The 21,596-nt window shown below is 44.3% G+C and overlaps 1 protein-coding gene across 10 annotated transcripts in view; it reads left to right on the top strand.

Annotated features, from left to right (window-relative positions):
* The window catches only part of Plekha7 (pleckstrin homology domain containing A7), a 128,157-nt gene that overhangs the window by 76,053 nt on the left and 30,508 nt on the right, over window positions 1-21,596 (top strand). For 8 of the 10 annotated variants that reach the window (XR_007342349.1, XM_048788421.1, XM_048788422.1 and 5 more), the window contains 5 exons: window positions 5,029-5,496; window positions 12,825-13,347; window positions 13,868-13,954; window positions 14,659-14,778; window positions 17,117-17,170. Coding sequence is in view for 9 of the 10 variants with exons in the window: in XM_048788421.1 (XP_048644378.1) it covers window positions 5,029-5,496; window positions 12,825-13,347; window positions 13,868-13,954; window positions 14,659-14,778; window positions 17,117-17,170 (1,252 nt within the window). In the remaining variant the exon portion in view is untranslated. The remainder of the gene's footprint in view (window positions 1-5,028; window positions 5,497-12,824; window positions 13,348-13,867; window positions 13,955-14,658; window positions 14,779-17,116; window positions 17,171-21,596) is intronic. The other 2 variants (XM_048788426.1, XM_015477668.2) reach the window with 1 other exon arrangement.

The following is a 21,596-nucleotide window of genomic DNA, read 5'->3' as shown; positions in this document are numbered from 1 at the left end:
TGTCTGCCTCTTGACCTGGCTTTGATCAAAGCCTCCAAAACATCAGTGGCCTGACCCTGTTCTTAGCTGCTAGTTTGGCCATCTAGGTAAGATGATTGGGGTGGAAATCTCTCCAATGGTAATACAGTAGAAGAGCTGTGCCTGCCAGGAGGACACAAGCCCCTTCATTCCTGTTCCTGTCTCAACCTTTGAATGACATTTGACGTATGTAGGGTGTGTCTGTGTATTTTTAGAATTTTTAGAATTAAGATTCCAGGAAATTCTATTATTTATTACCTGGTAAGATAAAGAGTTTAGAGACAGGACAAAATAATAGTTAGTGCACAACTACTTGGTAAGATCTATTAAGTTCCAAGTTCTTGTGAAGAAAAGGAATAAGATAAGTATCGCCAATGTGAAATAAGTGTTCTTGCGATTTGCAGGGAGAAATAAGAATTTGTTCTAAGCAGATACAGCATTTTGTGATGTGCAGAAAATGAACGGACCCAACTTCATCCTATTATAAGCTTAGCCTTTCTCCTTGGTTAGGAAGTACATTTAGTTACTAACAATGAAATACCCCTAATAAGTCCTAGGAATTGGGGGAATAATTAAGGTGGCATAATCAAATCGGGTTTTAGTTTTCTCCAGGAATCTGGAGGTAGGGTATCTAGGCTGGTACAGTAGCTTCATGATGCTATCAGGAACCCTGGGTTCTTTATGCCCAAGTTTTAGTGTGTGATTTTCATCCTCATTTTTGTTACCTTGCCATCCAATAGAGTTTAAATTTCAGGCAAGAAGAAGAGAAGGATTATCTAAGCCTGTGTTCTTTTAAGGACTTTCCTGGAAGACCCACCCAACAATTTCTGCTTACATTTATTGACTGGGCCAGTGTTACATATGACCACTCTCAGCTTCAAGGGAAGCTGGGAAATATAAGTTTTTTGCTGGATATACTGTTGCTTTGAAAAAAAAATGGGGCAAAGAAGAAAAGAATAAATGTTGGAGAGTACAACATCTTTCTGTATATTCTCTCTAATTCTCACAAGGAAGCAGAGCCTATTATCCCATTTCACAGATGAGAAACATGATATTGGAGAGGTCACTTGCCCAAGGTCACTCAGCTTAACTGAGATAGAGTCTGTTCTTGAATTCACAATTGACTGGCTCTAAGCCCTATGCCCTCTGATTTTATCTTTTTTGGTACCAGGTACTAAGCCATTGAGCAACACCCCTAGCTCTTTTTTTATTTTTATTTGTCTTTTTTTACTTTTGAGATAGTGTTTTACCAAGTTGCTTAGGGCCTTGCTAAGTGCTGAGGCTGGCCTTGAACTTGCAATCCTCCTTCTCAGCTTCCCATACCATTGGGATTACAGGTGTGTGGCACAACTCCCCGTTGGGTTGTTGTTTTTAAAAAGTGACACATATGAACAAAATGGTCACTGAGTGTCAGTGACTCTGTAGTTTTGGACCATCACTGATCTATTTGTTCATGATGGTAGTGATGACCTGCACAGGAACAACAGCTCATCTGGAAAGGCTTGTGTCATTTTAGCTGAGCATCTGTGCTCTTCCTGGCCAAGTCCTCTGAATGACAGTCCTAAACAGCCAAGGGGTGCTTCATTCTTTCCCACCACTGTGCTGAATTGAGCATTGCAGATCTCTTTTGTGATAAGTCACCTGACTTGAGAAGTTATGTGTTAAGTTGTTGAGAATGCAAGGAGGAAACCAAAAACTCTTTTTGGCCTTAGATCTCATAGCTTAGTATGTTAAATGTTTAAGTCAGGGAAAGCTGGGCAATAGGGAATATTACTTGCACCTTTCTCACCTGCAGCCACAGCCTGAACATTGTGGGACCAAAGGAGCATATTATATAAGTCCTAGGAACTGGGGGAATAAGGAGCTGTTTATAACCCAGAAGTAAACTGCTGGCTGACAAGCAGACTACCATCCTTTTAGCCACCCTCTAAAGGTTTGTTTTGCATTGAGTGCTGGTATTAATCTGAAGAAAAGGATATATAATCCCTATAAAATTGATTTCCAGGAATTACTAGCATGTATCCTCATACGTTCACATGCAGTAAGGACTATGATTTTTGTTATAAAATAAACTCCCAGGCTAGAGGAGACTAACAAACTCCACGTTGTAAGGTTAAGTATTTATAAGAATACTATTAAATGTTACCATGGCTAAATTGAACTTGAGGGTCATATGGCTTTGAAGGCAGAGGCTATTTTCCCTACTACTTTCTTGTACCCCAGGTGTCTATCCCAGTAAGGCATGGATAGGTGTTCAGTAAATCCTTGGTGGTTGGTTAGTAAAGAAAGCAAATACAATTTGTTGGGCTGAGACATTGCACTTACAATCCTTACGTTCTGAAGCTGAAGAAGCCCTCATTTCCCTTCAGTTCTAATGCCATACATGTTGGTGGCATGTTTATTTCCTATCTGGCTCTTAATGACGAGGTGCTGTTTGTCTCTGGGGTGTGAATAACAAGAAGATAGTTACTTGGGTTTCCCAATTGGAGTAACCACTTGGAAATATTGGAGCAAGTGAATCCAAAGTGGTGTGCTGGGTCGTAAAGCTTCCTCGACTTAGAGTGTGACCCAGAAAGCAGAGCTTTCATCATCTCAATGGCAGCCTGAGCACATCCTCCATGGGTGGTTTCCTGAAATAGTAAAGAACATAAGAGCCACGTTAGCCAACTTGATGGATGCTGGTGGGTTACACTGATGAGGAGTAAAGGAAGGAAGGAAAGTTTAATTTCATTATGCACACCTTGTGTAACAGAGTTGCCCCTTCCTAAGCCTGTGTAAGAATCAATTTTTCTTTAAGTAGAGGTCCCTGAATATTTCTCATATTTTCTTACTTCTGGAGCTGGTAGACCCACTGAATGTTAGCAGTGGAGGGGTTCTTAGAGGTCACTATTTCAGAGTGTCATTATAAAATGATGTAATAGTCCTTCCAGTATAAGTAGTAGAAACCAAAGTCTTAATGAGAAAAGGAGTTTATTGGTTCTCAACCAGAAAGTTTTAGAATGTATCTGGTTTAGGTGTGGCTCTATCTGGGACCTCAGGCCTAGTAGGACTCTATTTCTCTCTAGTTGCTTTCTTTGGTATCTGCTTCATTCTCAGTGTCTTCCCACATAGTTGCAGCAGCTCTCAAGAGTAGCTCTAGCCAAAGTCCCAGGGCTAACTCTAATTGGCCTGGGTTGGGCCATGAACCAGTCATTGAAACTCTGAGGCCTTGGGGGGACAAAGAGTAGCAGAGACAGCAGGGCCCAAACTATGTGGACTGGAGGGAGGGGGATCCCTAAATGAAAATAACGCTGTTATCAGAAGGGCAATGGATGAAGGTGTGGGTAGGAAGGAAGGATGTCCCCTAGTGATGAATAAAGGGAGGTCTTAAGGAGCATTATTATTATTTTTTTTTTTTCTCACAAGTCTTAGGATATCCATGGAAAAGGGCATTAGGACATTGACAGAAGCATGATTGCTTTTCTCAGTTCTCCATGCCTAAATTGTGCTGGGAGTGTATTTTCACTTCATACTAATATTTTGTTTCCCAGATTGGGTTGATTCTGCTCTGTGCTGATTGTTAGTAGCTGAGGTTCTAAGGTTGCTGCAAGGATACCTGGGGTCTGGCTGTTGAGATGTAAATGCAGCAGTATTTCCATTATATTTTCTGAGATTGAAATGGAGACCTTACTGGCTTGACCATTTTTGAGTGAGGCATCTTAAACAAATAAAAAAAATTTTTTTTTAAATTTCAGATCATAGGAAAGAATGAACACTCCCCCAGTAAATTCTACAGAGCTAGAATATCTTCATGTCAAAACCTGATAAACATATCCCCAAATAAAAACTATAGGCCAATTAAAAGAGAGAGAGAGAGAGAGAGAGAGAGAGAGAGAGAGAGAATGAGAGAGAAAAGCAGCTTAAGACTAGAACCTTTTTACCAAGGAGTGCAGCTGAACTGCTGCCCCATTAAGCATCTTTTTCTAGTCCATCTGGGCTAGAGTATGTTCCTCAGACTCCAGTGGGAATGCAGACTTAATTAGGACGTATCCCAAGGAGGCAGGAAGAGGGGCAGCTTACAGTGGGAGATGAGCCCTCTGCTATGTTCCAGAGCTCCTTCTCTAGTCTCAGTTCATATCCTGAGCTATCATCCTCTCTTCTCCTTCATAATTGCTGGGTTTGCATGGAGGCAAACCACAAACACACATATGGAAAGTCAGTAGAGGTGGAGGCTAGAGCACACAGGCTCTGGAGTTCATCTGGGTTTAACCCCTGGTGTCGCTGAGTTCCACCTGTATGATTTAGGCCAAATCATTGGTTTTCTCTGTGTCTCCATTTCCTTAGCTCTAAAATCGGACTACTAATACAGGATCATTAGGTCAGTGCTATTGGGTTCCTATTTGAGCTGTTCCCTGATAAGATAAAGTGGTTGTATGGAGGGGTGCCTGTTCTCTTGTTACCAAATCTGAGAAAAATTAATTAAGTTGCCAGTTTTACTTTTGTCTGTGCTAGACACCAGTAGAAGAGATCCTGGGCTCAGGATCTTGGGCTCCAAGCTGGACTGCCCCACACAGACATGTGGACAAACAGTAGAAAGGCAGGATCAGTAACACATAATAGGATGGGAACACGTCCCGGATTTCATGAAATTATCACTTGTTCTTTTATGCAGTAGTACTTACAGAGTGCCATTCCATACCAGTCATTTTGCAGAAGTTCTGGACATACACAATGATCAGGCCTCGAGTCTGAAGGAACCTGTACTCTAACACAGAGTTTTGTTCCCAGTATAATTAGCGAACAATAGGGTCAGCATAAGGTCTCATCCTAAATTAAGGGTCTGTGTCAGGGGTGGCTTCCTGGAGGAGGTAACATTTAAGCCAGATCCCCAAAAGAGTGAAGGGTGGGGCATGAAAGGTGTTTGAAGCAGAGAGAATAGTCTATGCAAAGGCCCAGAGGTGAGTGAGTGTAATGTGTGTACCGAGAAGTCTTGGCTGTGGAATTGGCTGAATTTGTTGCTGTTTTTTGCAGGGACGTGGAGAAGGTGGAGCGGCAGGCAGTGCCCCAAGCCAACCACACAGAGTTGTGTCGAGACTGTGGCCGTGTTGGACCTGGACACTCAAGAGATTGTCCTCATTGTGGCCATGATGATTCCTTCGGCTTTGAGAGGCGGGAGCAGGAGGAAGAGCGGTACCGTTCTCAAAAGGACCCACTAGAGGGGAAGAGGGACAGGAGCAAGTCCAGGTCCCCGTATTCACCAGCAGAGGAGGATTCCTTATTTGTGGATTTACCCAGTGGTCCGAGAGGCCAGCAGGCACAGCCACAGCGGGCAGAGAAGAATGGTGTGCTCCCCATCTATACTCCAGGAGAGCAGAATGGGACTGGCGGGTACCAGCGGGCCTTTCCTCCAAGGGCCAACCCAGAGAAGCACAGTCAGAGGAAGAGCAGCCTGGCCCAGGCAGAGGCCTGGGCAAAGGCCCAAAAGGGAGATGGCAGAAGGTCAGTTGTGGACTCGGGATCTTGCTAATAATGGGCATAATAATGTAGAAACAATGGCTATCATTTCCTCAGCACTCACTGGGTAAATGCCTGCCTTAAACTCTTTACCTCCATTATCTACATAAATTCCTCTAACAGCCTGGCAAAGAGGAATGATATCTCTAATTTATAGACAGAGAAACTGGGGCATAGAGAAGTGAAGAAACCTACCCAGGGCACAGAGACTAGAGGCAAAGCCAGAGTTCACACCTGGGTCTGTGGGTCTCCCAAGCCCACACAAAGTTACACCAAGGTGTCTGTGCTCCTCTTTGATGATGCTTGAGCCATTCGTTCTTGAGATAGTAATGGATCTTCTCTTTTGCTTCTTTCTCTCTGCACCTGAGAAATATTTGTAGAAATGAAAGTAAATACAGATCCATGATTTCATTCTAGGCACATGGAGAAGTGCTCAGACCCTGTTGACATTAGGTTTTATCAAGCCCATTCCTTCAAGAAGTGATCTTTAATTGTTTAGAAGAGGTGCATCTCTTGCTATTTGCAAAGCACTATCTACATTTTATTATAATTTTAAATTAATTAGGACACATTTATGAACATGAAAAATCCAGGATCACCCAGCTTCTCTGCTGTCCCCAGTAACCACTATACTTTGTCTTCATTATGAAGACATGACAAATTCCCTCACTGTCTTCAGCCTTCTGAAAACAAACCACTGAAAGGAGAGGAGATAGTAAAGCTAATGTGCATTTAGAAAGCCCTCCAGGGTCTGGAGAGGCAGTGGTAGATGTACCAGAGCTCAGTGTGCCACAGGCCTGATGACATGTTCTAAAATGTTGATGAGACCCAGACTGTCTGCCTGTAGCTCTTCAGACTGTGGTACTCCTCAGGGAACAGTTTGGGCATGTTTTCAGATGTGTGGAGCTGTATGCATGGATTGCTGTGACCCTCCCTTAATCTGGTCTAGCTGGGCTGTTGTGAGGACAGACATAGAGAAATCACAATGGAATCCCTTTAAGTGATTGAGAGACATAGCTGAACAACAGACCAGGAAAGGCCTTTTATTTGGTAAATAAGATACCTTCCCACTCCCACCTGGGAATGACCAGGTGTCAATTCTTCTTCTTCTTTTTTTTTTCCTCCCCCCTTCAACTTTGTGTCTTATTGAAAATAGAAAGCTACTGCCCCAGGCAGGGGAGTGAAGCTGCTCTCCTTGGTGCTGGGCTAGGTGACCCCTACCCAGGCAGTGAGTGTAAGATGACCCACTGCTGAGAGAGGTTAGAAAATTGGCAGGGGTGGTATCATATGGGGGTCCTCATTTTACAAGGTAAGGCATTTGAATTTTATTTGAAAAAACAATGGGAAATCACTGGAAGTCTTTAAGCAGGTAAGTGATGTGATCTGATTAATATTTTTCAAATAAAATAAGAGTCTAGGAGGAGGCTATTGCAATAGTCCAGGTTGGTAATGATGGAAATTGAAATAAACAGATTTGAGGTATTTTTGAAGATGGAAATCATGAAGTTTGTCAATGCATTGGATGTCCAGGTTGAAGGGAAAAGAGGAATGAGGATGATCCCTAGATTTTGACTTGAGTAACTAAGTGGTTGCTGAAATGAGAAAGGCTAAGCAAAGAATAGGTTTGGAGGAAATCAGGATTTCCATTTTGGATATGTCAGTGGGGAGGGCTGCAGGTGGAACTGGACTTGGTGTTCAGGTTTATAGGTAGATGTGGTGCCTTGAGCCAGGTGTATGCACAGGCCAGGGAAGTGAGCTTGATGGGGAGTGCTGTATATGTGGCATGTCCAGGAGAAAATGACCAGTAGGTTATAAGGAATGTAAATATAGTCAGTAGAGAGATTTGTGGTCATTGCTCTGGAGGTGATAACTGATGGCTCTGGCAGTAGTTACTTACCCAAGGTAGAATGCTTAGAGCCATGATTCTTAATCCTGGCCTTGCAGTTTGATCATGAGCTTTAATTGGTCTGGGGTAAAGTCAAGGCATTGTATGTTTTAAGAGCTCTCCTGGTGATCCCACCAGTATATGGCCACAGTTAAGAAACTGTTGCTTGACTAAACAAGCCTAACCTGAGAGGTTCAACACTGATGGAGGCCTCATTTCCATGCCCAGAAATCTGCTTTCATTGGCCTGGGTTACAGCCTCGGCATCAGGATTTTTAAAAAGCACATGCTTTCCTATCCTTCCTCCCTCGATAATTCTCACATGCAGACAGGGATGAGAATTCCTAGCTCAGAGTGAGCTATAGCAGAGAGCCAAAGACAGAACCCTGGGAATCCCCAGGCCAACGGCTAGGCAAAAACAGTCTCCTTAAAGGGAACTGAGAGCTGGGTGTGGTGGCGCACATATGTAATCCCAGCTACTTGGGAGACTGAGGCAAGAGGATTGTGAATTCAAAGCCAGCCTCAACAAAAGTGAGAAATTAAGTAACTCGGCAAGAACCTGTCTCTAAATATACAAAAAAAGGCTGGGAATGTGGCTCAGGTGTATGCATAGGCCAGAGAAGTGAGTTTGGTGGGGAGTGTTCAAATGCTCCTGAGTTCAATCCCTGGTTACCCTCCCCCCCAAGAAAAAAGAATGAAGCAGGAGATGAAGGAGGATAACTGGAGTGTTCTGTGGAGACAGTGTCCATAGGAAGGAGTTTGGACAGCGGTGCAAGGTGCTGTGAATGAGGACTTCTCCCTAACTGTGGTACCTTCCAAGGTGGGTGCCCCTAAAGAAAAGTCTGGAACTTCAGGGTCTCTATTGGTCTTTTGCTCATGACTACAGGTCTTTTTTTCTATGAGTTTCTGGGTATCTTTAAATGGACAGAGCTGTATTGCTGTCCTTAATAGAGAATTTCAAAGGTAGGTCAGGAAACAAAGTCATAGGAGGGGAAGAAGCCAATGAGATGGCACTGAGAACTCTTTTGTGGTGAAAGGACTTTCAAAAAAGGAGTGACTGGCAATTTAAAGTTATTAATTGTGAAATGTCACAGCATAACTATTTCTGGCAATTCACAAGCTCTGCTACAAATGACCTGTATTAGGGAACAGGGGTAAGCATCAGGGAGCTGAAAGGTAAGTCAACAAGGAGAGGAGAGGTGGCTAGGAAGGTCACTGGACTTTCTTAGAATGTGAGGTTGGCATTTGAGCCATTCTTATCTAAGGAGCAGGGGACATTAGGTCTGTGGAGAACATTGTTCACAGGCTTTGGAGATTGTTGACACACAAAGGAATTTCAGTCTAGCAGTGGAAGCAGATCTCAGTGGGCTTAAAAGAGAATAAGAGTAATCGAAGACGGAGTACAGGGAACAAAGTGCTGTCAATCTCTGAGTGAGTCTGCTTAGATCACTGATATTTCAGTTGTTTCTTGAAAGGTCTGTATCTTGCATTCCCAGATTTTTTTTTTTAAAGATATATTTGTAATTTCTAACAGTGTGTGATAAGTTGATCTGGCTGCTTAATAAGGAACCTCCACCATTTTCCACTGGAAAATATAGAAGATGGATATCTCTGCTTTGTGTGTAATTAAGACTGTGCTAATCTCATTATCATTAGACTGAGCACGTTAAGGTATTTGGATTGCATTCTGATCCTGTATTCATGACTTTAGACCACACAGGGAATTATTTCTAACTGTTCTTTTGGTACTTGGAGGTATATATTATATTTCACATCATTAAACTGCTTTACAATATGGTTTATAGGAATCAGACTGTCATAGCTTAGTGTATTAGTACATTCTAAGAGCTTGTTTTAAAATTCTAGCCTTATACTCCCTCCCCCACTGCATAGTTTAAAGTAAAGCATACTTGTAAAATAAAAAGGCTGAGATGGAGATTGAGAAGGGGACTCAAACACTGCTATAAGGAACAGTAGGAAGTTTTGCATGATTGATGTGGAAGTTGAATTTGATGTGGAAGGAATTTCTGCTACATAAATAATTGGTCACAAAAAGTGGTTTCACACTTTGAAATATTTCCCACACATTTGTAGTGGGTTTATTGGAATATCCTGCTTAGTGCCTTTTGGGATGAGGAGACCCCATAGCTACAGATCAAGGTATGAGGACAAAAGACTTTGAATCCCATTTGGGAGGGGAGTAAGACTGGGGTGGGGGCCAGCAAATAGATCTGCTGTCAGGGCAGAGCTGCTTTGGGAGCTCCCACCTGTTCCTAGGGGTCTTTACCTCATCTTCTGGCTATCTCCCATGTCTTTTACTCTGGTAAAGTCAGAGCTTACCATTGTACTTATCATCTTGGGGTCACCCTCAAGTGGTAGACAGTATGTAAATGGAGGGTACAGGCTGTAGGATGAGCTCAGGGCCTGGGGCGCTGCCCAGTAGGGGCCTCTGATTATCCAGGCACAGCAGACAGGCTCCCAGAGTGGGCTGCTGAGCAGATCACATGCAAGAGGACAGGCCTGGTCTGGGGGACTGCCTGGTGTAGGGGCTAAGACCTTCCAGATGCTATAGGAAGGCACAGAGAGTGGGCTGCAGAACCAGACAGAAGGGTAGAGGGTGGGAGCACAGCTGGGACATGCTTTGTGTGCTTAACATTTTCTTTAGGCAGAATGAACAATGGCTGCTAAAGTCCTGCTCTTCCCAGGGGAAGCCCTCAGTGTGGTTTTTGCCCCCACCACCACCTCCATCAGATGCAGGCAGATGCTGCCTACCTCAGAGAAAACATTCCTATCTAAATTTGAGAAATCAAAAGCTAACCCTGCCACCTAGTGGCAAGCAAACGCACTTGGTGCACAGGTCAGGTCTGGGTTGAAGAGATCTTAAAATATTCTTCTGCAACCTGCAAAGTAACCATTAAAGGGGATTAAAAAGAAAAACAACTATATTTGAATGATACGTATTTCTAATCCTCACAACAATCTATTAAGTGGTTCTTATTATCCCCTTTTTATACTAAGGAAAATGAGATTCAGAGGACAGAAATGACATTGCCTGAGTTCAGGTAACTAGAAATGATTAAATGAACTGAGGTTAAGACAATTAGAAGAGCACTTCTCAAACTTCAGGGAGAGTCAGAATTACCTGGAGGGGGAGCTGTTAAACGAGGTGACCAGCCTCTGACCCAGAGCTTCTGATTTGTAGGTCTGTGGTGGGACTGATAATCTGCACTTTAAAATTTTATTTTTAATTAAAAAGTCTTAATTATATATAATATATATATTTGTGGGATACATGTAATATTTTATATATGTATATTGTAGAATGGTTAAATTAAGTGAATTAATGTTACCTCTTCTATTAGTTTTTAGTGGTGAGAATACTTTAAGCTTTGAGCAATTTTGAAATGTGCTATAGTCACCACATTATTCCACAGAACTCTAATTTTTGTTCTTCCTGTCTAACTGAAATTTTGTACCCTTTGACCAACATTTCCCCCTCACTATCCCCCTATTTCCAATCTCTAGAAACCACAGTTCTACTCTTTGCTTCTTTGAGTTCCACATTTTAATATTTCACATGTAAGTGAGATCATACAGAATCTATCATTCTTTTCCTGATTTATTTCACTAACATACATTTTTAACAAGTACCCAGATGGTGCTGATGCTGCTGGTCTGTGGACCACACTTTGAGTAGCATTGGCATAGAACTGTGTCTGGCAAATGGTGGTTCTATACCAAAGTCTGTTAGATAAAATTGATAAAAACAGGATCAGGGGCTGGGGATGTGGCTCAAGCGGTAGCGCGCTCTCCTGGCAATCGTGCGGCCCGGGTTCGATCCTCAGCACCACATACAAAAACAAAGATGTTGTGTCCGCCGAAACTAAAAAATAAATATTAAAAAAATTCTCTCTCTCTCAAAAAAACAAACAAACAAACAAAAAAACAGGATCAAGTATTGAACTCAGGCATGATTCCAAACCTGATCTCTTTTTACAATCATACTTACAGGTTAGACTTTAAGGCTTAATAAAGCTCCATAATTTGTCCCTTACTGAATTTTTCATCCTTCTTAGAAAATAGGATGACCAAGTTCTTAGTGGTTTTCAAAGTCATATCCAGATCTTGAAGTGCTTATTGAAGGACTAGTTATGTGTGTCAGGAGTTCCCCCAGACTGTGGAATATACCACAGAGTGTGAGACACAGTTCTTTTCTTTCAAGAACTTTCATCTTGGCTGGGGAAGACACTTCTTGCAAGTATGAAAAGGTCACATCCACAAAGGACCTTGGAAACGGTATAGACAGCGTGATAACGAAGTTAAACAAAGGAGGAAAGTTGAAGGATACAGCATTGTGAAGGCCCCCATAAGAAAGACATGGGCCACTGTCCTGGAGAATAAGTTTTGGGTAAATAGGGGGAGGAGAACCTATACAGATTGGGGAGGGAAGAGGAGTGTTATGAGAATAAAGAGGGGGGAAGGTGGTGCACACTGGTGGAAGATCTTGTCAGAGAATGCCATTTTCCTTTAGGTTCTCATTTACTCCTCAGAACAGCTGTTTGAGGCAGGTAATGCTGTCTCACACTATAGGTAGTGAGACTGAGACCTAGCAGTCAGAAAGACACCGAGAGTTGCATAGCCAGTGAATGGTAGAGCTTGGCTACTACCTGCTTTTTCCCTGTGAGAAGTTGATAGGGTGTGGACAGCAGTGGGCTGGGACCAGGGTGAAGCTCATTTTCAGGCTCAAGCAGGTGTGGGGCTGTGCCTGACAGAGAAGGTTTGAGCCCTAGGCATCTGGCTTGCCCCAGCTGAGTCCTAGCCCTGGTAGGAGGAGGAGTAAGAAAACACTAGGGCTGCAAGATGCATTTAGGCCAGGTGCAGGAATTTAGATTTGATTTCATAAATCTATGGGGAAGTTTGGAGTATGGGAGTGATTGGATCAGAGCAAGTGACTGTTCAGGTTAGGAATGATTTAGGAAGGTCTTCCAGTAATCTGAAGAGATCATTAATCAGTATCTAGACTAGAATAGTAGGAAAAGGAAGGAACTATGGTAGCCATTTCCTTTAAGAGTCTCCAGAACTTGGTCCTAGGATCCCAGGCAGAGGCAAAATTGCAGGAACCCAGATGTACAAAAAGCCTTTTCTAGACATGAGCACACCCATGTGTGCTGCTGGCAAGAAAGACAGAAGGATCAGGCCATTCAATCACACTACACTGGAAGAGAGGAAAATGGGCAGATGGTAGGGAGCTACCAGACAAAACTACTTTTGGAGTCTTCTACAAAAGTAGTTGGAGTCTGGAGTCCTGGGTGTCTGCTTTATCATTATTTTGGGTTTTTATAGGACTCCCCAACATGCCTGGTTTTGTGGATGTACTGAACTCTGTTCCCTTGCTTGGTGGCCTGACCTGTCCTTCCCTTTCTCCTCAGCCTTCCCTCAGACCAGACACTTCCTCGCCAGGGTCCTAGCCAACCCCTGTCCTTCCCAGAAAACTACCAGACTCTGCCCAAGAGTGCCCGACACCCCTCAGGGGGCTCTTCACCCCCTCCCCGGAACCTGCCAAGTGACTACAAATATGCACAAGATCGAGCCAGTCACCTAAAGATGTCCAGTGAGGAGCGCCGGGCACACCGGGATGGCACCGTGTGGCAGCTGTATGAGTGGCAGCAGCGCCAGCAGTTCCGGCATGGTAGCCCCACAGCACCCATCTGTGCTGGCTCCCTGGAGTTCTCCGACCAGGGCCGGAGCAGGAGCATGCTGGAAGTGCCCCGCTCCATCTCTGTGCCTCCATCTCCCTCTGATATCCCTCCCCCTGGACCTCCAAGGGTCTTCCCACCTCGGCGGCCACACACGCCAGCAGAGAGGGTTACTGTGAAGCCACCGGAGCAGAGGAGGAGTGTGGACATCTCACTAGGGGCTTCTCCCAAGAAGGCACGGGGCCACACCATCAAGGTGAGGCTTGAAAACCTCTGTCATGTGCCTGGGGTCTGGCCTTTGGGTGTCAGGAACCTCACTTGGCTTGAGTACAGATTTGAGCTAGTGGAACTAATAATAACAGCTAACTCTTATGCAGTACTTTTGGAAGCAAGTGTAGTTCTAGAAGTTTTATTTTAATTCTTACCAAAACCCTTTGAAGTAGGTGCTGTGATGGGTCCATTCCACAGATGAGAACTCAGAGACATTGAAGAGAAAATAACTTGCACAGGTCACACAGTCTGCTGCTCAGCAGGCAGGAAAAGATGTCTGTGCTCAGTCAGTTCAGTTATTTATAGCCCAACATAATTTTTAACTCTCCAAGGGGCTTTCACAGTTTTCTGTGCTGTACCCTTTGAGGAAGATATGTATTCCTATTTTACAGACAGGAATCTGGAACTCAAAGAGGTGAAGTGGCATGTGGTAGGCTGACCTGGGAGCGAGTGCCCAAGGCCTTCTTTCCTTGCCTCACTGTGACTTTTTGTCTCCCCACCTGCAGAACTCTTCTCATGTGGACCGACGCTCCATGCCCTCGATGGGTTACATGACCCACACTGTCAGTGCTCCCAGTTTACATGGAAAATCGGTAAGCTGCCCCTCATCTCCTCCTCCAGGTGAATGATAGGATACAGCCTGTGAGAATTTATCTACTGGGGGTTTTCCTCCTCCCTGAGTCATGCAGTCTATCAGGCAGCTTTAACCCCTGTTTAGAGATGAAGAAACTGAGGCTCAAAGGAATCTGGTGACTTGCTTGGCATCATGCAGCTGGCCCTTCAAAGACGAACTTAAGGGGAAGTCCAAGGGAATGCTGGACTCGGCTTCTCTTTTGAATAGAATTTTGTCAAAAGCATATTCCAGCCACTTGCCTCTCTCTCAGTAGCTCCTCTCCTTTTTTTCCCTGGTCTTTACAATGATTAATTAATTCTTCCTTCAAAGTTTGAGTCTGGGGGCTGGGAGTGTAGCTTAGTGGTAGAATGGTTGCCAACGTGCAGAAAGCCCTGGGTTCAATCCCCAGCACCACAAAAAACAAAAGTTATTTTTTGTTTTTGTTTTTTTAAAACCAACCTCAAGTCTGGGTGAGGTTGCACTGTTGGTTGCAGCTTTCCTGAGAAAACAACTTCCTGTAGCCCTTTGCTACCACTGCCTTTATTTGTCGAATGACAAAATTAATGCAATCATTACTTAGTGGTGTCGCATCAGTGCTATCCTGGCACCGGGGCGAAGAGTGTAATTAAAGTGGCATGCCCCTGCAGTGGCTAATTTCTTCCTGATGTGTCTACACACCTGCAGCTGGAGGAGCTCTCACTGCTTCTCACCCGGTTGCGGCGGCACCAGGCCAAGTTGGCCAGTGTGCGAGATTTCGCTGTTGGCCAGTTACTGCAGCGCTACCTGACCTTTCCCACCTGCCAGGTCAGCGCTGGTGGCTTCTCCCAGGGCCGGGGTGTGACATGCTGGCCCATGATCCCCTGTGCTGTGCTCTGGTCTGTCTTTTCTGTCTGGCTGTCTCCCTTATTCCTTGCCTGCCTGCTTCTGGGTGCCACCGCCAGATGCTGCACCAGTGGTGGAGCCTGCCCTCTGGCATTGGGGAGGGGTCTGCATGTGGTGTGAGGAACCTGAAGCTTGGCTTCGCAAGCCGTACATAGTGACTGTGAAGCTGGTGTGTGGTTGTGTCTGAAGGGCTATGCCAGCTGTCAGCCTTGTTGCCACCTTGGGCACTCCTTGGGATGCTGAAAGACACATGTGGGTCAGCCTGGAGGGAGAATACAGGGGCCTTCTCTTTTCTGGACAGTGCCCTGCTGACTTGCAAAGCATCTCACATTTCATCCTGTTGAGCTTTGCAGTACCATGGGAGAGCTTAGGTGGGATGAAATTTTTATCACACACACACAAAGCAAATAGATCCAGAAGGGGAGGGGACTTATCCAGGATTCCTTGTAAAACCTATCTGTCGCAGAGTTCTAAACAGTGTCCAGGGCTTTGGGCTTTGCAGTCAGTCTCTTTGAGGACTGTCCAGAGAGTTGCTCTCCCAAGCATCTTGAGCAGCTCGAAGAAACAGATTCCTCCCCTGAGTTGTCCTCAAGTAGGGATAGGTTCAGCCTCTTGAGGTTGGTCCCTCCAGGCTGCACAGAGGTAGATGGGATAGATGAGGGTGATGGAACTGTCACCTTCTTTCCCTGTCCTGTTTTAGCAAGAACTAAGAGACTCAGGAATATATTTAGAAAAATGAATATAAGAAAGAGCTTTGTGGTGGTACATTCCTGTAACCCCAACTGCTTGAGAGGCTTAGGTAGGAGGATGGCAAGTTCAAGGACAGACTGGGCAACTTAATGAGACCCTGTCCAAAATAAAATTTTAAAGAAGGTCTGGGGACATAGCTCAGTGGTACAGCACTTGCCTAGCATACATAAGGCTCTGGACTCAATCCCCAGTACTGAAGGAAAAAAAAAAAAAAGGAAAAGAAAATGAAAAACGATTGTAAAGGGACATATACAAAAACCATAAATTGTGGTTTGGGTGATTTTTAATAACATTCTCCAGCTCTGTCTTTTCTACTCCTGTGGAAAGTAGTAGGGACTAGGCTGATTGGGGAAGTAGGAATGGAAAAGGGGACAATGTAAAAACATAAATAAGACCTTGCAAGCCACAAGCTTCCTAGACAGTGGTCCTTCAGTTCTTCCCATGTTTAAAAGCACCACCTGAACTTCTAATGTGATTATTTCATGTCAGAGCTGTGCATGATCCCACCTTCCACAGCCCTGGCTTGTTTAACTGGGAGACCCTCTCTTAGTTTCTAAAAATGTGGCACCTGGACCATTCTTAAGCTCTCCCAGCCTCTTGGTCTCACTGTTGGTTTCACAAGAGAGCATGAGTTCTAAGGAATCAAAGAAGCTTTTGCTTATTTTCACTGTTTCTGGTAATTACACCAAAGAGCTCAACAGATAATAGGAGATGCCACAAGCAGATAGGTCTGATCCTGGGACTTCTTCCCCTAGCTCTTGACATGGCCACATTGGCTTCATGCTGAGTAAAAAGAGCAAGACTTCAGGAAACTTCCACTGGCTGCCAATGCTTATTGTTCTGGAAACCACCATCATATTGGGACCTCCTGAATTACCCAAGTCATCTTCCTGACTCTTCTAGGAATTCATCCATGCCAATCAGGGTCATCTTACTTCATGCATGTGAAATGGCCCAGTCCAAAGGTTTGATGACAAGAATTGATGGCTAGGGTTGGAACGCAGTGGTAGAGTGCTTTCCTAGCACACGTGAGGCACTGGGTTCATTCCTCAGCACCACATAAAAATAAATAAATTAAATAAAGGTATTGTGTCCATCTACAGCTAAAAAAAAAAAAAGAATCGAAACTGATGTAACCCTAGCTCAGGTATAGCATGTGCTCTTCCAGGTAGACTCCCCCTCATTCGGCCCAGCATCTGCTTCAACTGCTCTGCTGTCCTAGCCCTCTGGTAGGAGCCTTTCTACCAGAATGTTATGCTGCGGGGTGGGATGGGGGGGCAAGCTGGCTTTGCCCACAGTGACCTGCAGTCTCCACTGTGCCAAAAGAGCTCTGTGAGCTATAGCAAGACATTTGTGCTTCCTCCGTGGCCCTGGATGTGTTGGTCTGCCGTGGCCTCATTTCCAAAGCTGTGCAATGTAAATGATTCATTTGTGAAGCCCCTAGTTATGAAAAGTCTTGGTGTTCATACTGTTTGGTTTTCTTTTTTCCCTCCCTGTGTTTCCTGTGAAGGCTGATGATACCTACCTCCAGCTGAAGAAAGACTTGGAGTACTTGGATCTAAAGGTAAGTGGTATCAGGGATCCTGCCTTCCTCTGACACTCACCTTTCTGACAGTGTCACTTCCTTGGAGCTGAGCGCAAAGCCAAAGGCCATGTAGTCTTATCAAATCTGGATCCCAAATGAAGAAATCTCTTATATGAATCAGAAAAATTTCATTTCTTATAGCGTCAAACTCTGGCTCTCCACAGGTTTTTTTTTTTTTTTTTTTGAATTCTGCTATAAGGGATCTGGCTTACATAATGAAGGCCCAAGATCTTGATCTTTTCTCCCCTTGGTCAGAACCAAAGTTCCCCCTAAAAATAACCATTCACTTTTTTAGAGCCTCTGGTAGGGGCAGGGGTTTGTGTTTGGTTCCTGGGGTGCCACTGATATGTATTTTAGCCACAAGTGGCTTGGTGCATTATTTGGTTTTGTTGCTGGGGGAGCAAGTTGCACATGGAATTATGTGGTTTCAGGGCTTACCAATAACCTCCCTCCTTCATTTAGAGATGAATGCTAGACCCCCCGTAGGTGGTAAAGCTCCAGGCATTGACTCAGCCTGCACAGCACAGAGAACTGGAGAAGGCTCCTGTAGAAGGGAGAGGCATTCTGCCTGGAAGAGAGCTGCTTTTGTTCCTCCCCACAGCTCTCTGAAAGCCCCCACTGTGAACAGCACTCCTTAGGCCTGAGCCATGAAAAGACTGAAGGAATGTGACCTTTAATCAACCAAGGGTGGGTGAGGAGCTTGTGAGACACCCAGGCAACTGCCATGGGGCTGTGCCTCCCATGGTCCCCAAGCATACCTGGCTTGAGATGTTTTAACATGAGGGTCTCCATCCAGCCTTGCAGAGCAGGGGCATGAATGGTAGGCCCCAAGGCAGCAAATGGGGGCAGGGTCTCATGCTTAAGTACCATTAGGGCCTTTCTGATCTCAAATTTTTAAGCCGTCTGGGAAAAGAAAATAATCTCCAAATAACAGACTTTTGTACAATGACTGTATAAAGATCTGTTTGGATCCCTTCTCAGCTGAAATTGCGCAAAGTACCGTGGACTTGTAGGAAGACTTTTTGGAGAAGGTGGCAGATGTGTGGAACATTAAAGAGCCTGGGGTTGGAGTTGGTTGAGATTAAAGGAAAGGGAGCAGCAGGAGCCAAGGAAACCCCAAGTATGGTGAAGTGGCAAGGGCCATGAAGTGGAGGCCGAGGCAGGGTCCTGGTTTTATCCTGGTCCTTAAGAAGGAAGGTTAGCACAAAGTCACACCTGGTTGAGGTCATGAGGAAAAGTAGGAGATTACTCTCCAGATCACAACATCTTCCTTCCTTCCTTCCTTCCTTCCTTCCTTCCTTCCTTCCCTCCCTCCCGCTCTCTCTCCCTCCCTCCCTCTCTCCCTTCTTTCCTTTCTTTTTCTTTTTGCTGTGATAGGGATTGAACCACAGGGTCTTAAGCATACTTGGTAAGCTTTCTACCACTGAGCTACACAACCAGCCCCCAAGATCAGGACATCTTCTCAGCTTACATGACAATCAGATCACACAGAGCTTAAGTGACTTAAATAAGGTAGTACCTCAGGATTCAGAGTGCTCAAATGTGACTGTGTGGTCTGAATGTGGCAGACCAGCTCATCATCCTGCATTGTTAGGACAGGCAAGGTCCTTCTCATGAGGCCCATGGAGAGAGGTCCACCAGCCCCCATATCCCTCTGCTCTGTGCAGTACCATATCCCCATTCCTTGGTCTCTTTGACAACCAGTTATAGCCACCTACCTGCTAGGTTCTTCTTGCCCCTACCCTGTGACCAAGGAGTCAGTCCAGAAGTACCTATGGAGTCTCTACAATGGACTGAGCCTATGGGAGAGGCTTGGCTCAGCAGCTGCACAGGCATACACAAAACTGTGCTTGGTGCACAGTGCAACTTCAAACAGTGCCTGAGCAACGGCTGTAGGAATTACCTGTCTCCTAATTCCTGTTTGAATGTAATAGCAGACACTCAGAGGTGGTCCTGGAGTGAAGCTGCACCTCGAGTTTGTTTTATTCAGTTTCATAAAATTTGAGCTATGAGAGATTAGAGAAGGAGAAATTGAGGCGTGGGATAACACAGCAGAACTAGGAGTCCCTGTATGTCCTGACTCCAAAAGAAGCTTAATAACAGTAGAGGGTGTTTTGTGTGCCAGTTACTGCGTTTGACTTCAACTGAATTATTTTTAAACCTCACAGTAGCCCTGTACAAGAGGTAGTGGTATCATCTTTTAAATGATCTGGGTAACTTAGCAAGATCCTTTCTCCAGGAAAAAAAAAAAAAAATCAAAAGGGTTAGAGATTTGGTTTAGTAATAGAGTGCCCTGGGTTCTATCCCCAGTATCACAAAACAACAACAAAAAAGGGAACATACCAATTCCTATATCCAGAAGCAATGTTCCAGGGGCTCTTAGAAGACACTCTATACTACTGGGTGCTTAGAGAGTGTTTACTTCTCAGCATTTTACTTGGTTGTGCCAGGGTGAACAGACTCCACATTGATCAGACAGACAGCTGTCCCTGCCTGGCCCAGGGTTTGGGGACTTAGTGTCCACTTATGTCATTTAATCCTCTCAGCAACCTTGAGCCATAGAAACTATTATCTCTGTCTTACTAACCAGGAACCCAAGTCTCAGAGAAGTTAAGTAATTTCTGCAAAGCTACATGGCTGGAAATGACTTCACCCCTGCATTCTTTTTTTCATATACAATATACTTTGCCACCCCAGAGTTGTCTTCTTTGACTTGTATTTCTGGCATGTAAGTTCTGCTATTCAGAACCTTCTACCCTAGCTGGCTTAAAAGAGTGGGTGGTGTGGGGGACCCATTGTTATTGACAGCTTGAATTGGTTTATTTTCAATTTATTTTTAGTTTGTTATTTATTTATTTGAGGGGTCTCAATATGTTGCCCAGGCTGGTCTATAACTTCTGGACTTAAGTGATCTTCTTGCCTCAGCCTCCAGGGTACCTGGAACTATAGGTGTACTCTACTGCACAGGCTTTGAGTTGTTTTGATGTGTCTGTGAAGGACGACCAGGAAGGTGAGGTGGAGGAGGGTGTCTGTGGCTGCTCAGGAGGTGCCTTTGCAGATTCAGAAGGTTGTGATCAACTTCAGAGGGGCCTATGTCTTTGGTGAGGAACATGCCACCAATGACTTCATGTCTTTTGGACTCTGGACTCTTTCTGTTTGAGTCTAAAATCAGTGCTTCTGTGTTCAGGGTCTGGTTCCAAAGTCAGCTTCTGGGGCAGAGTTTTTTAAGTTATTATCTGGGACATCATCTACTTCCAGAACACCTGGAAGCTTGATTTTAAAATGCAGATCTAAGCCTGCTGTGGTAGAGTGCTCTTATCACAGCTGCTGGGGAGGCTGAGGCAGTAAAATTGCTTGAACCCAGGAGTTTGAGGCCAGCCTGGACAAGATAGTGAAACCTCATCTCTTTAAAATAAAAAAAGAAAGAAAAAAAATTAAAAAAAAAAAAAAAGAAAGAAAGACATGAGCTCACAGATTCTAGAAGACACAGATCGGGTGCAGCATGTAAGAAAGAAAAAGAAAAGATAAAAGCAAAAAAAATAAAAATAAAAATAAAATAAAAAAAGAAAGAAAAAGAAAAAACCCAAAAACAGATCTGAAGGGAAGGGCTTTATTGATTTAGAGCCTCTGGTACCAGAATTAAGTAATCAAGTTCTGATGTATTCTTGTGCTCACTGAAGTTTGAGTTTTGTTGTTCTAGAGCAGAGATTATTAATCCTGGCCATGAACTGAAACTACCAGGAAGGTGTTTTATTATTGTTGTTTTGTTCGGGTACCAGAGATTAAACCCAGGGGCACTTAACCACTGAGCCACATCCCTAGCCCTTTTAAAAAATTTTATTTAGAGACAGGGTCTCACTAAGTTGCTTAGGGCCTTGCTGCATTGCTGAGGCTGGATTTGAACTAGTGATCCTTCCACTTCAGCCTCCTTAGCCGCTGGGATTCACAGGCATGTGCCACCACATCCAGTTGCCAGGGAGCATTAAATGAATATAGATGTTTGAGTTCTACTCCTTAGAAACTGTGATTTAATACTCAGGTATTACTCTTTGAAAAAAGCAAAAAGAATAAAAGAAAATTCCTTAGAGAGTTTGTTATATGCAGCTAGGGTTGAGAGATCTTCAGACCAGCAGCAATACCCAGGAATTTGTTAGGAATGCAAAAATCTTAGGTCCCATCCTAGACCTGCTCAGTGAGAACCTCCAGGGTGGGTCCCAGCAAATGTGTTTGTTAATAAGCCCTCTAGGTGATTCTGAGGCATTGTAAAGGTTAAGAATTATTGATTTGTAGCGTTAGTTCTCAGTCTTGACTGCACATTAGAATCACCAAGGAGGGCTGTTGTCATTTATCCTAACTGGAGGCCTAATGCTGGGTTCACAAAATCTGACTATTCCAATAACTTAAG

The sequence above is a fragment of the Marmota marmota genome, unplaced genomic scaffold, assembly GCF_001458135.2.
Source record: "Marmota marmota marmota unplaced genomic scaffold, marMar, whole genome shotgun sequence".
Classification (NCBI taxonomy): Eukaryota; Metazoa; Chordata; class Mammalia; order Rodentia; family Sciuridae; genus Marmota; species Marmota marmota.
The sequence above is the reverse complement of the archived record's forward strand: the minus strand, read 5'-3'. Positions and strand labels throughout refer to the sequence as shown.